This window comes from Xyrauchen texanus, chromosome 45, assembly GCF_025860055.1.
Source record: "Xyrauchen texanus isolate HMW12.3.18 chromosome 45, RBS_HiC_50CHRs, whole genome shotgun sequence".
NCBI classification, from domain to species: Eukaryota; Metazoa; Chordata; class Actinopteri; order Cypriniformes; family Catostomidae; genus Xyrauchen; species Xyrauchen texanus.
Genome location: NC_068320.1, coordinates 14,948,216 through 14,963,482, shown reverse-complemented (window position 1 = coordinate 14,963,482; position 15,267 = coordinate 14,948,216). Strand labels below are relative to the sequence as shown.

The following is a 15,267-nucleotide window of genomic DNA, read 5'->3' as shown; positions in this document are numbered from 1 at the left end:
TAAGAAGGTTTTATCGAGAGAGATGGAGGCATATTTGGATGGAAGTGGTGCTGGGAGATGGAGAAATGCCCATGAGGAAGAAGGGAAATGTTGGCTGTTCTCCCATCTGAATGCATGCTGTGGGCGACTGGGCCAAGGACACAGTAATAACCATCGATTTGAGTTAAAGCTGAGCAGTGCTCTTGCCAAACCCAGTGGCACTCCATGATTACTGCAGGGTTTGGACATAGTGCCATCTAGTGATATGAAACAGAGGTGATGCAGAAACAATGCAGAGCATACTTAAAAACATGAAAATGGAACTGAGCAGTTAGTGTGTTCATTTATTTAAACGAGTACAAACAGTGTAGTTTGTGGGCAGAGAATTACTGCAGCAGGAGCTGAAATAATGATGAATAATCAGGAGTAAACAAATTCACTCTGGAGTTTTACATTGAAATGACCTTGCACCTTGGTTCAATCCTCTAGTAAAATCACATTGCTTTTACTCTCACTACATGGCCCCCCCCACCCCCCCACACACACACACACATACAGTAAATATAAACACACCATCTGCTCACAGCCTTAGACAGAGCCAGGCCATGTCCCAGAGTCCTGCAGGTGCCTCAGTAATGTCTAATCAACGTCACACAAACCTGGCAGGTGACTGCTGTTTTTGTGTGCGTGTGCTCTTTAATCCCTCTATTTATTAGCTTGAGAAGCATGATAGATAGTACTGATCAAACATTAAATTGGGATAATACATGAGGACAAACTATCCCATAAACTTCCAACCCAGTTCATCCAAGGCATTTAGAATGTGTCAGTTGATACATACAGGACATACCACAAAGTTCATAGTGACAGACAGTAACACTCATTCACACTTGTAGCTCTACTGTTATAGAATCATGTTAGCAATGCCAAGGTCATGGGTTCGATTCCCGGGTGACACACATGCTGATAAAATGTGTAGACTTTTGCACATTAAAGACTAACTTATACAATGGTTTCTTCTTGTGAGCTAGAGGACCTTAGGTGAATGAAGCCTGCGTTTTTACTATACTCTGCATCATTTTAAATTAGTTAGTTGAGAAAATAAATGAAGTACGTCACATCCACACCCATGATTCGTTTTAAAGGGTAACTAAACCCTAAACCAACTTTTTTTAGTTAATGATCTGTAAGAATGGGGCTTTATTAGTACTGGTCATTGATTCAAGTAATTATTTGGACATTTGTGTATAAAGTGTTTTAATTCTACAATATATGGTGTAAAAACGTCTGAGTGCTGCCCTCTTCAGGTTGAACGGTGGCTACTGCAGTTGAATTTTCCTATTGGCTGTTTGCGGTAGTTCGTGACGTAAGCGGTGAGAGCTGACGTAAGCAGGTTCCAGCTCACCACGCCCTTGGTACGAGCTAGACACTGACCCCATTATCCCTTGCGTGGCTGCTTCGCTAGCATCGTCGGATGCCGATCGCGATGCGGGAGTTAAAACCGCAGTTTGAGCCAGCGGCTCGAATTGATATGGCTCCGGCTCCACTTCAGGTGAAGGTGGGGGAGAAAAGTCCTCGACTTCAAAAGACCGCTCCGTGGCAAAGCTACTTGCATCACTCCAGTCACTCTCCATTTTAGAGTCTGACAGCAGCTGTCAATTAATCCGTCACTACGGGTCTCAGGTGCACGCCCCAAATGGAAATTTGGAAATTTTTCCAAACAAACATTAGCAGAACAGAAACTAAATTTTTAAGCAAACCAAAAGGAAGCCTGTTCGGCCATTAAGAATAAATTGGCCTAAAGTTACTTTGAATAAAAGTAGGTCCATAAAGCAGATAAAAGCAGCATAAAAGTAATCAAAATCCAAAATGTTTTTCAGCAGAAAAAAAAAACTCTTACACATCTAGAATGCATGAGAGTGAGCAAATGATGAGAGAATTTATTATTATTATTATTTATTTTTTTAGTACTATACCTTTAAGAATGTTTATATTTTTTTACCAGAAAATAAGACAAAAATACTCAGTACGAGAAAAGAAATTGTGGTGTGACGCTTATACCGCCTTTTCATTTTTATTTGAAAATAAATGACAAGTCACTGTTTAATTATTTACTAATCATTTTTAGTAAAGTCAGTTGTCGATGTTGAGCTTAATGTGAATGACCAAAGATGCAATGTGGCGATAGTGTGCAGACAGCAAAACTCACGTGATACAGTTCCATACTGCATTCGAGGAGGACACCTTCTAGAAACCAACAGTACAGAGACTTTGCAAACTTCAGTTTCTGTCAGTGTGAATTCACTTTGCAATGTCATTACAGAAACAATCTGCCATTATTGATGATAGAGTGCTTTCATTCTCTTTCTAGTTGAAAATCTTGAATATTCTCTCAATCAATTAGGAGAGGGGAATTTTTGCTAGAAAATGTTCTTAGTTTAGAGACTCACCTGGTTGACTGACACGCAGGGTCAGAAGTCAGGTTGCTGGAAAAGCACCTGTCTTGTGAGGCCATTTGTAAAAGCCTCTGGGGGAAAAAAACAACATTTAGCCAGTCTGTCAAGGTGACTGCCTGGTCTGTTTACACCATGCTGCTCTGTGCTCCCGATAAGCACAAAACAAACCAGCAGCTGCACAGTATATTCCCTTGTGTTCATGTGTGGAACATGTGGTTTTTTTTCTAAACTATATACTGTATACTTGAAACATACTCAAAATTGTATAAATGATGCTGCGTAGATAACAAAATATAAAACCAAGTGACATCTGCAAATTCAAATCTTGGACTTTTCCCAGAATTTGCTTGACTTTTATGAGCCATTTTTGTAAGCAACTACTTTTTGCAACCACAATGAGCTTTAATACTTTTTATCTTAATTTTGAACATTTTATATAATGTTACATTGAGGGAAAAAGTATTTGATCCCCTGCTGATTTTGTATGTTTGCCACTGACAAAGAAATGATCAGTCTATAATTTTAATGGTAGGTTAATTTGAACAGTGAGAGACAGAATAACAACAAAAAAATATCCAGAAAAACTCACGTCAAAAATGTTATAAATTGAATTGCATTTTAATAATTTGTGATCTGTTTTGCTTAAAAAAATATGTTGTGTTTGCTTTCTTTAAAATAATTGCCACCATTTATCTAATGCAATTACATTCATGCATTTTTAAGTGTTGTTTAAGTGCCTAAATACATTTTGGGGGCCACTGTATGTTTTTATATGGATATATTTTTCAATAGACATTTTTGTTTTGATAGCTATTCTAGAAAAAGAAAATGGCATTACAATTTGCATCCACAGCCTGTATCTGGATATCTAAAATGAATGTGCAGCTAACTCCACAAATCATTTATGTGCCTGTTGCACCTGCTCTATCGCATGACTCCTTCTGTCCAGGTGTTTTCTCTTCTGTAGCTGAAAGACAACCAGACTCATTTAACTTTAAATCTAGGGTTTCCAGACGTCCCGTTTTTGCCAGGACAGTAACGTATTTAAGCCCTTTTTCTAGTGTCCCAACTTGTTCTGAAAAAATTGTGTTTTGTCCCGTATTTCCCCTCTCCTAAAATTTCTCTTTCGCCTATGCGGCTTTCTCAGTCACGTGAGTATTCTAATCAAAGGTAGCCATGGATACGGCTTGTAAAACCAATAAAATCACACTGTGTTATTTGAAGTACATGATTGGATTAAACTATCCAATCACAATCCCCTGTCAATAGACATCCAGTTAGTGAACTGATTGAAGAGTCCGTTTGAAAGAGCATACAGATGAAATTCCATGTGGAAAAATTTTAAGGAAGCGTGCATGTACATTTAATGAGGATCTTCAAAAGGAGTTTACATTTCTAAAAAAGGAGTCACAGACAGAGCCTAGTAAAGTGAGGTGTGAGATTTGTGGAGCTTGCTTTTCCATCACCCAAGGAGGCCACACCGACAACCCCATAGGCCACCCCACTAGCAATTGCCATTTTTGAGCACAAGACTTAACGTACCGCACAAACATTTCTGTGCCACCACAGACTGATTGCTGGCCCCTGCCCAGCCACCCCTGTGAAAAACTCCTGGCTCTGCCCCTGAACATTGTGCAGCATGTTCATATAAAAAAGCATGTGGATGCTGCTGAAAGTAAGTGTACCACACCAAGTGTTAGTGATTGTTTTGTGAAGCAAAGTTCAGAATCTGACAAGGTGCACGCAAGTAAAGGACTATTTGCTTATCATTCTGTTGTGCACAGCCAAAGCTTTCGGTCGGCTGACTACACTGTGAAATTGATCAAGAAATTGTATGATCCAAAATTTTCTTCTGCCTGCATCAAATCTGAAGCTGTCATATGCAATGTACTCGCTTTTGTGCAGCTGGACTATCAGAAATTACTGCTGCATGGCAACACACGTTTCCTTCCTCTTGGTCCAGCTCTTGAAAGAATACTACACATTTTCAATGGTCTGCGTGCATACGTTCCAAAGTTTATAAAAGACATTTTCAGTGATCTTTGCACTAAAATTTGGATTGTCTTCGCACTCAAGTAAAAAGCAACATTTAACCGTTCATTGGAGATAGTAGAGCAAGACCACATATGGCTTTGCACATTCATGACCTGAGAAAAGTCTTGCAGGCCAGGCTGGAGGAATCATTCATACCCTCTGACATTAAAAAGCTGTTGGATGCCCTGGTTGAAGATGGTGCCATGCGAGTGGATGATTTCTTTTGCGCAGTGAGAAACCTTTATTCAGCATCTGTGGATTACCTTCTTAATTGGAGCCGCTCATTGGAGAACACAAATAACTTGAGTGGGCCCTACTGAGAGACATCGCAGAGTGGAAAGATATTTAGAGCAGCCATGAACATTTCTACTCCAGAATCCCCGCTCTCAGTTTGATTGACGAAACCGCGCTCTTTGATGAATGGGCTTGCGTGAAAATCATTGTCATTCATCGCATCACTGGGTGGAACAAGATGGCCGTGTCTGAGAGATGGACAGATGTTTTTCGCAAGCTGAAAAGCAAGACCATCAACTTTGGAGCCTTAGCCATGGTCATAGATTTTGTTTTATACCTGCCTGGGACATTTGCAACTGTGCAGCATGTGTTCTCAGTAATGAACGCAATCTCGACTCAGTGTAACAGTCATGAAGGCAATGCTTTTCGTACATCTTAATTTTGGACTGGACCGCTCCGCATTTTATGACAAACTATTGAAAGACTAGCTCACACTGAGAAAAAAAGCTGGCAGTGAAAAATACAAGGTGACAACAGTTACAGATGTGGATGCACACTTTGCATTGATCTGCACCTAGGTAAGGATACATCAATTTCATTTTTGCTGGGAGGGGGCTGTCCCATTTTCCACAAGCAGGAATCTGGTCACCATATTTAAAACAGACCTACGGATGAAAGAGTTGCCCATCTATAAAATGTCCCCATTAATGGGAAAATCGGACCTGCCAAGAAAGAGGGAACATCCGAAAAGCCTAATATGCACTTTTGCACGGAAAACATTGGCATTTGTTACTGTGGTGACAAGCATGCATTTTCTGTTTGATAGAGAGGATCGTCTTAGGCATCTGCTCTCTCTCTCCCAGCTGCTAACTAATGTGTTGCTGAGAATGCGCTGACAGAAGCAGCCCTTAATGGCTTTAATATTGTACATGCTGGAAATTGAAGGAAATGAATTGTGCTGATTCCAGTTTTTTTCACTGTCTCCCTTCACGTCAACATACATCTCCCAGCATCCCTCGCTGCATGCATCATAAATTAGCTTAATACTCTTTTGGTGCAGTACTGCACACACAGAAACCGTCTAATTAAAAGTTAATGGCACTCAGAAGCACACACACACATGCAGGTGCAAGTCCTGTGTGTTAGAAGTTCCTGTTCTTTATTATCTTCTAATGGGAGAGAGGATTGGAAATGAGGGGGAGGTATTAAAAACCACAGAGAGTTAATCAGATTAGCAAGTCACTGCTTTTAAATGTGTTTTAAATTAAGTGTGCAGAGTTTCATAGTTGTCTTACCAATCTCGAACATACAGACAAACATGCAAAAGCACAAATGCATGCTACTGAGTTGCCTACATGCAAAAGCACAAATGCATGCTACTGAGTTGCCTACATGCAAAAGCACAAATGCATGCTACTGAGTTGCCTATATTAGGTGTTAAAGGTTGTTCCAAAAGTTTGGTTTTACTGGAATGCAGATGTGAGCACTTGGCCAATGCACTACCAATGCACGGACTGGTTGAACATGCTTAACATGCATTTGCAATTTTAGCTGTTGCAATTATATAATCGTGAAAAGTGTCAATTAATGTATTTCATTTACGCAAAATCTTATATTTTTGGGCCATTGTGTGCATGAATGCAAAGGCAGATCTGCCTTTAAATTTGTCTAAAGGAATATAATTATACTGTGTACAATTTATTCAAAATGTGAATAACACTTTTGGTTTTCATGCAATGAAAATATTAAAGCAATTAAGGAATGCAGTTCACAAATTGTTTTGATGCATAGCCTACATAAAAAAGATGCCATGCAACACCACACAAAAAATTAGTATTTTAATTAGTGCTGACAGTCGATTAAAATACATTTATTTCCATCTTATGAAAGAAACATCAAAACAATATGTAACAATATATTTATTATTTAACATTTTACAAACAAAGCCTTCCACAGTATAAAGATAGAATTGCACTAAAAAAGCACTAATTATATCATATTAAACATTCCTTAAAGTGGGATGTTGGCTAATTGAAAAAAACTATTCCCATAGGTTGCATATTCATTGCAATGGAAATGAACTCTCTTAAACTCTCATCCTTCATAACATTAATCTGTTGGTAGACTGTGGCTACCCACTTTGTTACAATCGTTTAAGCTGTTCATGATTCGCTTCAGGGTATCAACGCCAGTGGCGCTTTGAAATTCTCATGAAAAAAGCCTCATTCTGCATTTTGGTGATAGTCATAAGAATACTTCGTTTTCTATCACCCTTATGCATTCTCACCCTTATGCCATCCCAGATGTGTATGACAAATTAAGATTTTAAAAGAATATCTCAGCTCTGTTGGTCCTTACAATGCAAGTGAATGGGTACCAAAATTTTGAAGCTCCAAAAATCACGTAAATCAGAATAAAAGTAATCCATATGGCTCCAGTGTTTAAATCAATGTCTTCAGAAATGATATAATAGGTGTGGATGAGAAAAATATTAATTTTTTTAAGTACATTTTTAATATAAATTCCCCTCCCTGTTCAGTCAATCTCCACTTTAACTTGCACTTTCACATTCTTCTTGTGTTTTTGGTAATTCACATTCTTTATGCATACACCCCCTACTGGATATGGAGAAGAATTTCTGGCAAAATCTGACTTAAATATTGATCTGTTTATCCCCCTCACCTATCATATTACTTCTGAAGATATGGATTTAGCCACTGGAGTCATATGGATTTCTTTTTTGCATTTTGGAGCTTTAATATTTTGTGTGCATTTTGGAGCTTTAATATTTTGGCACCCATTCACTTGCATTGTATGGACCTACATACAATGATATTCTTCAAAAAATCTTGGTTTATGTTCTGCAGAAGAAAGAAAGTCATACCCATATGGGATAGCATGAGGGCAAGTAAATTATGAGAGAATTTAATTGTTTGGATGAAATAGTCTTTTAAGATTTGACGTTCAGTTATGATTTTCATCATAATCGTGCACTCCTATGTCGATCTTAACTCACTTGCTCCGCAACATTCCCTTCAAACTTTTGCTCTGCCATTATAGTAGTTCACTTGAAAGAGGAAAACTCACAGTAGAATTGGACAGTTCCCACTAATGTCCACTATAGCGGTCCTTACTGCAAGGCTGAGAATTGTACACATACTTGTGTTGTGTTATGAATTGCACTCTGACACAATTCAGAACGCAACAACCCATGAAACTGAGCTTGCATAGCTAGAAACGTCTACGTACTTACGAAGAGTATGTTTCGGCCCTTAGGTGGCATGGCATGGATTCTTTGCATAGAAGGCAATTCTAGAATGCATTGCAACAAGCTCAATAGGAAGAAAAAAAATCCAAGATGGCAGATGAAGCAAGAGAAGTACTGAATAGTAATAAACATATATTTAATTCAGTGCTGAAAAATATAAATAAAACATTGTTCTTTGTAATAAAAAAATATTTCCGTTTGATGTGTATTTTTCTGCTTATGAGAGCATAGTGCTGTTAGCTCAGCAACATACTTACTCCAAACTCTATTTAAATGAATTGCAAATCAACTAGCATTCTGTGCATTTTGCGTAAGAAGCACCATTTAATCAAGTGTTCCAAATTAGACACTTATGAGGTTCCATAACTTTTCAGTTTAGAGGGCAGCTGCCTATGTTGGCAGTGATGAAGCTCACTTGGTTTTGGAACAGTGCGACACTCACACACACACACACACACACACACGGATACACACACATTTGGCAAGCTGTCCTCTTTAGGTTGATGTAAAGAGATCAGGTGCAGACCTAATCTTCCGTGCAACTCAGATTGCCTTTAGTGTAAAATTAAACATTGTAGAGGAGAGTCTCTCCTCCAGTGTCCTGCTCAGAGTCCTTATGAGCACACAGTGCAGGTCGGCTGGATTAACACACTGGCACAGGAATGGGTTACCTGGACACTGTACTGTGTGGCAGTTATAAATGGCTGTGTTTTTTTCTGTCAGAGATGAATGGGGGTTAATTGGAACTGCCCTGTCCTGCAGGTGCACTTGTGCTCAGATTCCCATTTTTGCTAAATTGTGTCTTAATGGTTAAATCTGTTTTATCATGGCTTAATATTCTGATCATAATTTTTTTTATATTAACACTAATCTGCTAATGTATTAGAGTTCAATATTTGACTGCCACATTTTAAAGAGGGCACAAAAGCTAACAGAATGCTTTTTCCATGTTTTATTGAGGATTCTTATCCAGTAAGAAGGTGTTGTAGCAAAAAGCACATCTGTGTGTGTGTGTGTGTGTGTGTGTGTGTGTGTGTGTGTGTGTGTGTGTGTGTGTGTGTGTGTGTGTGTGTGTGTGTGTGTGTGTGTGTGTGTTTCTCTATATTCCTCTGCGGTTAGTAGAGCAATTGTCTCATTACGGTTTCCATTACAACATCTGTTGGTCTTCAAGGAACTGAACGTGGCCTTGCTGAACTTGTTTTAAAATTCTTTCTCATTGCATTTATAGACCAAACATGCCAGTGTTTGGACATCCACATATATCAACTCTATGCGTAGTGCCTATAACACTGTAGTAACTAGATTTTACATTTTATGAGTTGCAACTGTGTTCGGTGAGGTTCTGCTTGATTGCTAGATGTTTGCTATAGTGTTTACCTACTGGCTCAAGTCAAAAAAGTCCATCCTGAAGTTTCTAAAATATCTTTGATTGCCCTTTTCCACTGAAACTGCGATGGTTCTCGTGCCGAGCCTGTGCTCCACTGGTTCACGGCCGGGGCAATCTGGAGCCAATCGTAAACCGGCCGCACTTTTACACTGACCTGTGAGCCGAACGGTGATGTATCAGCCAGAAGGTTACTGTCTATGTGAACATAAACAAATATGGCATGTCAAAGTGTGTTTGTATACAGCTTTTACTCTTGTTTTTGAGGGCATATTGAAACATAAGGATTAATGCAATCCATCGTTATTATAGCCTAATTAGGGGCCGGGTGTGCGGAATCATGACCCAAACCCGCCCTGCCACAGTAATGTAATTACATTATATTGTATGAACTATGGCTTAACTTGCTAAGTTCTGTAAACTGTTACTGTGGAATTATTACAGATGTGTAGCAGATGGTTGTATTTGGATTTTTGCCATAGCATATAATATTGATTGAGAATCCTCCATTTTACTTAACAGATAGCCGCGATCTTCCAAACTTAGTGAGTCAATGGTCAAAAATCCCCTTACAGAACAAAACAATGCACAAAATAAAATGACAACTGAAAAACAAAAAATGTAATAACAATGAGATTGTTATTACATTGCAGAGGACACCGGTGATTTACTGTTTATCACGAGCGTTTCTGGCTAAATTCAGTGCCCCGTTTAGCTTGCAGGCAGTTCGGTGTCCGAGTCCAAAACGTAGTTGCACCATCCATTGTTGCTTTTGAATATGTCCTTCCTATGGTCCCTGTACTCCCTTAACAAAATTGTTTTTCAATTTGTTTATTATTTGGTCAGTTGTCCGATTGAAGGTGGCGTGCATCATTTCACGCTGTATCTTCATTCTCGTAGAGTGTTTTTTTCCTTTGCGATCTCTCTATTTTATCTCAGATCTTCGTAAATACCATATCGCAAGTAGAGCACTTGTTTCGTCGTGGTACTAGAATTTGATGTCTTATAATTATGCAGTACTCCTTGCTGCAGACAGTAGCTACTGTTGTTGTTTGCGAAAACTTTACCATGGTGACTAAACATTATCCCGTCCTCCGTCCCCAGACCTAATAGGTTTCAGCGTAGAAACCAGCAAGCTTTTGGGGCCAGTGTCGAACTAGGTTTTCGGCCACGGAACTGCCATTTCTGCTGTGGAAATGTGTGGAACAGTTCGAGAATTCGCACCAGCCCAGCAAACGCACCCGAACCATGTAGGTGGAAAAGGGCTATTAGAGTGCATCCAGAAGTCTCTGTGCACCTGGAAGAGTGTTTCAGCTTGATACGGGAGTTATTGAGAAAGATTCCTGCTGGGTAATGACTTTCCTATGTGCCTTTAGTAATGCCGCACGAGAGAGGTTCTTTAGGAGAGAGCCATTCAGAGGAGGGGTGTGCTCTGATAGGGTCACCAACACATTCAGCTCTTATTAAGAAATCTGGTCAACCAACACACCTTTTGAAAGCACTGAACTATCTAAATTACTTTCAGAAGATGTTTTCATATTTTGTGTAAAGAGTACACTATAGGCAACACAATAACAAATATTTGTTGTGTTATGGCAATGTAGCGTTTGATAGAACATTGATAGTATTTGTCTTCCTTTGATTGCAAGAGTCCATTACACGATATCCATAGTAAGTCTTTGCCCAAAATCTCACAAACTTTGAACATTTTTGGAAATTCCGAAATCCTGTGAATTTGATGACGTCATCCTTTTTATTCGACAAACTATGCTCTATAAACTATGTTAGAACATGCCCTTCGATAAAACAAACATTATACATCGGTTTATTACAGTGTTTGGAATAGAATGAAAGCACCCCTGAAGTTTTCTGAATAAAACTGGCTACATAGTTTTAGAAAATAGCACATGAGAACAGCCATTTCTGATGACGTCTGTTGATGCATAGGCAATATTTGTTAGGTAAAAATATTCAACCAATACAATTTTAAAGAGTTGTGATTTATATGGACATGTAGCCAATGAAATTGTGAATATGTCCATATGTGAGTGTTGATATTTGGGATTTTCACACACAAGAATCTCTAGTTTACTCAGAATGGTGCCAAAAACAAAAAAACTTCCAGTGAGTGGCTGTTCTGTGGACGGAAATGCCTTGTTAATGAGAGAGGTCAACGGAGAATGGCCAGACTGGTTCAAGCTGACGTAAAGGCTACAGTAACTCAGATAACCACTCTGTACAATTGTATCAAGCAGAATATCATCTCAGAATTCACAACATGTTGAACCTTGAGGAAAATGGGCTACAACAGCAGAAGGATAACAGTTTTTTGGACCATAGTGTTCTTAATAAAGTGCTCAGTGAGTTTATAGAACAAAAACAACCTTAGTATGTGCACAGAGCATGCACAAAAATAACAACATCTACTTCTGCTTGGGATGGGATATTTCCCAACATATATATATATATATATATATATATATATATATGCTTTTCTAAGTTTCATTTTCTTTTCTTTTTTGTCTTTTTTTTAAGCAGTATCTCACTCAAAGTTGTACTAAATTGTAGTTATTGGCATAACAAAAATCACAATAGCTTTTCCTCTCGTGTGTACATCTTAAATGTTTTATGTTTGGTCACATAAAATGTCCTGGAAAATAATGTCTTAAAAAGAATGTGAACCCTGAAAGAGTCTATGTTAAAGTGATCTGGGCCAGTTGCAAGAAACCTCTTAAGGTACGAAAACCTGTAGTTAAAATTGTAAGTGTATTGTCTCCTAATTGTAAGTGGTTTATTTAACTTAAGAGATTTAATGCAACTGGGCCGTGGTGTTCTAACTTGTTTTTTTGAATGTCGCCTTAGCAACTAATCCTCTCAGGTTGTACTTGCTAATTCAAAAATGCAGCATGATTTTATCCTTGAATAACAATGAAGTTTAGCAAAACTGCTGCCACTTTATTTCTAAAGTCTTTGATATAACATGCTGCCTCTCTGTGTCTCTCTCTACAGGCAGTACTATGAGATGCTATATAATACTGCTGATGAACTGCTCAACCTGGTGGTTGATCAAGGGGTGCGTTACACAGAGCTGGAGTACATCAACGCTTTGAGCCTCCTCCACCGCAGCCAGACAGGCGTGGGAGACCTGACTGTGCAAAACATGAGGCTACAGCGCCTCAAAGAGATCATATGTGAACAGGCTGCCATTAAACAGGCCACAAAGGACAAAAAGATCACCACAGTCTAGAGATACTCATACTCAAAAAAACGTTGTGTGTCTGGATTAAGGTATAGCTCACCCAAAAATAAAAGTTCTGTCATCATTTACTCAACCAAGCCTAGTGTAGTTCTTCTGTAAAACACAAAAGGAGATGCATTTATGTTAATCTCAGTCACCATTCACTTTCATTGCATATTTTCCATACTATGACATTGAATGGAGACTGAGGCTGTCATTCTTCCTAACCTCTCATTTTGTGTTCCACAGAAGAAAAGGAATTCAGACGGATTTGGAACTAAATGAATTAATTAATGTTTTTATTTTTTACGGTGAACTGTCCCTTTACTTCCATTCATTACTGTCATTAGCCTTCAGTCGTGTCACACATTTAAGCAAACATAATAGTGGTCATGATCAAAGAGCTTTGTAGAATTACATTTCTTTTATGGGTTAGTTGCTTGCTTTATTTTTTATATGGTTTATAAAATGCATTTCAGACCAGTGCTTTGCACACAAACACACGCATAGACATGTACACACACATCCTCACAGAAGGAACTTCCTCATAAACGAATCGCTTATACCTTGTCTGGTTAGACCACAACTGTCAAAGTGCGAGGAAGATTTTCTCTCGCTGTGGCTTGGGGATATTTTAGTCTCATTTTCTTTCTTTATCAAACCACTGCACACAATCATAGCATCTTCCTCCATGCTGTCTCCCTAAATGTCCTGCAGCCTTTGCCTGGAATAACAGGTGCTAGAGTACCAAACTTTTTATCAGGCAAAATGAAACTGCTCACCCTGTGTTTGTTAATTTGTTCTGCTTTCTTAGGAGAGGAAATAGGAATTCCTAATCTCATTTAGCATTTCTTAAAATGTTCCCTCCTCTACTGTGTATTATACTGTTCATAGTCCAGGTTTTACTATGTTTCAGGTAAAATGTTGTGTGTTTACACCATCATTATGACACTATAACATCTTTGACATATTACATCACTGTCAACACTTTTGCGGATCTGTGGATTCCTTTGTTGTTTGAACAGGAAAAGGGAGTGTCTAATGTCTATGTGCCCTCCAACTGCTACCCATAAATCTTCAATTAGGGTGGATATTTTAAGTGAACTGTTTATCTTGCTCACATCCCCTCGTTTATACTGACAAAAAAGCTGCAAATCAATCATACTCTCTGTCCTCTGCTGTTTTTAGCTGATTAGCTATGAAGAATATTACTTAAAGAGAGGGAGGGAGAAATGCATTGTCGATACAGAGCACAGGTGTAAGGCAGACATACACCAGGAAGCCACCAGAGCAATCCATCATAATGACTCATCTCCTCAAATCAATATTTGCCACTAGGTTGCCAAAGAGAGGATAACAGCGATGACAGTATGTGTGGTGTGAATTGTATTGTATGAATGCTGAAGGCTTGTCACAGGAATGGTAAGACATTAGAAAAGTCATGTCTGTCTTATATGAATATGTCTATATTATATCTTGGAAGAGGAGTCATATGGGACTGATATGGGCAAGGACATAAACGCCATTGTGTGTGTGCCTTTGTGTGTTAGTGTGCCATTATTGGGTCTCAAACTGTTGTTTAAATGAACTGGACTGACTCAAGTGCTCCCGATAGCTTAATAACAATTACTTTTATATGTCAATTATAATACTTATCTAGACATAACTGAGTCTGCTGGGGTTGCATAATATGTTAAATCAACACTATTTCATGCCTTGTTTTCTTTCTTTATGACTTTTTTTTAGTAATGTATTTTATGCTTGATTTACTATCACTTGAAATGTTCATGAAAAGGATGTACATGCTTGTAAATTTCAATTCATTGCATAAAAGTCCTTTCAAAATCCTCTCGCAGCTCCAGACTACTGGATTTAAATGGAATTTTGCCAATGTTAATGTCAAAATGAAATAAACAAATATAATGAAAAAGGCATTGGATCAAAATGACTTTTTTATACTATAAAACAGGTTAAGTATATTTGCTTTATAGTATCTTATCTAAGTATATTTGCTTTATAGTATCTTATCTAAACAGACCATCGTCTGTTACATATATTTTAGATTTTAATTTCACCACTTGAACAGAACAACTATTTTACAGAACTTGTATTTAACCAGTAGGCTATAAGATGTGCAAAAGTTTCTCATGATGCAGGTGCTGATGTCTGTATGGACAAACCATGTTAACACAACTACTTGGAAAACAAGTGGAATTAAAAACTTAAAATGTAGAGTACAATGGGGCTGAAGGCACACCTAAAGGAAAATTTGCTTTTTTTCTGGTCAACAACTGTATTAAGATTTAAATATATATATATAACTTTTGTGAAAATAATTAATAACGGAAGGTTGTTTTGATTAAATTTTTTTATTATTTTTTTATGTGCTGATTGAGGGGGTTATAGTAATATTGTGTAGATAGAGTGGCAATAGTTGCAGTGCACAATTTGTCATCTAATGCAAAACAAAATTGAGACCGCAAGATGCTTTTTTGAGTAACAAATTTAAGATAATTTTTATTAAAAATAACTACTTCAGAAAAGGGTGCACAATGTCCTGTTAATTTCAAACACATTTGGCGTTTTATAACATCTCAAGTGTGATTTATGTGACATAAGACTTCGAGAGATATCTATACTTATTTAAATGTTTTTAAAAGAACATGGGAGCACA

The 15,267-nt window shown here is 38.0% G+C and overlaps 1 protein-coding gene across 1 annotated transcript in view; it reads left to right on the top strand.

Annotated features, from left to right (window-relative positions):
* exoc4 (exocyst complex component 4) overlaps positions 1–14,520 on the top strand; it is a 160,396-nt gene extending 145,876 nt beyond the window's left edge. The window contains exon 18 of the mRNA XM_052118956.1: positions 12,365–14,520. Coding sequence (XP_051974916.1) covers positions 12,365–12,602 — 238 coding nt within the window. The 3' untranslated portion in view covers positions 12,603–14,520. The remainder of the gene's footprint in view (positions 1–12,364) is intronic.
* The last annotated feature ends 747 nt before the right edge of the window (positions 14,521–15,267 follow it).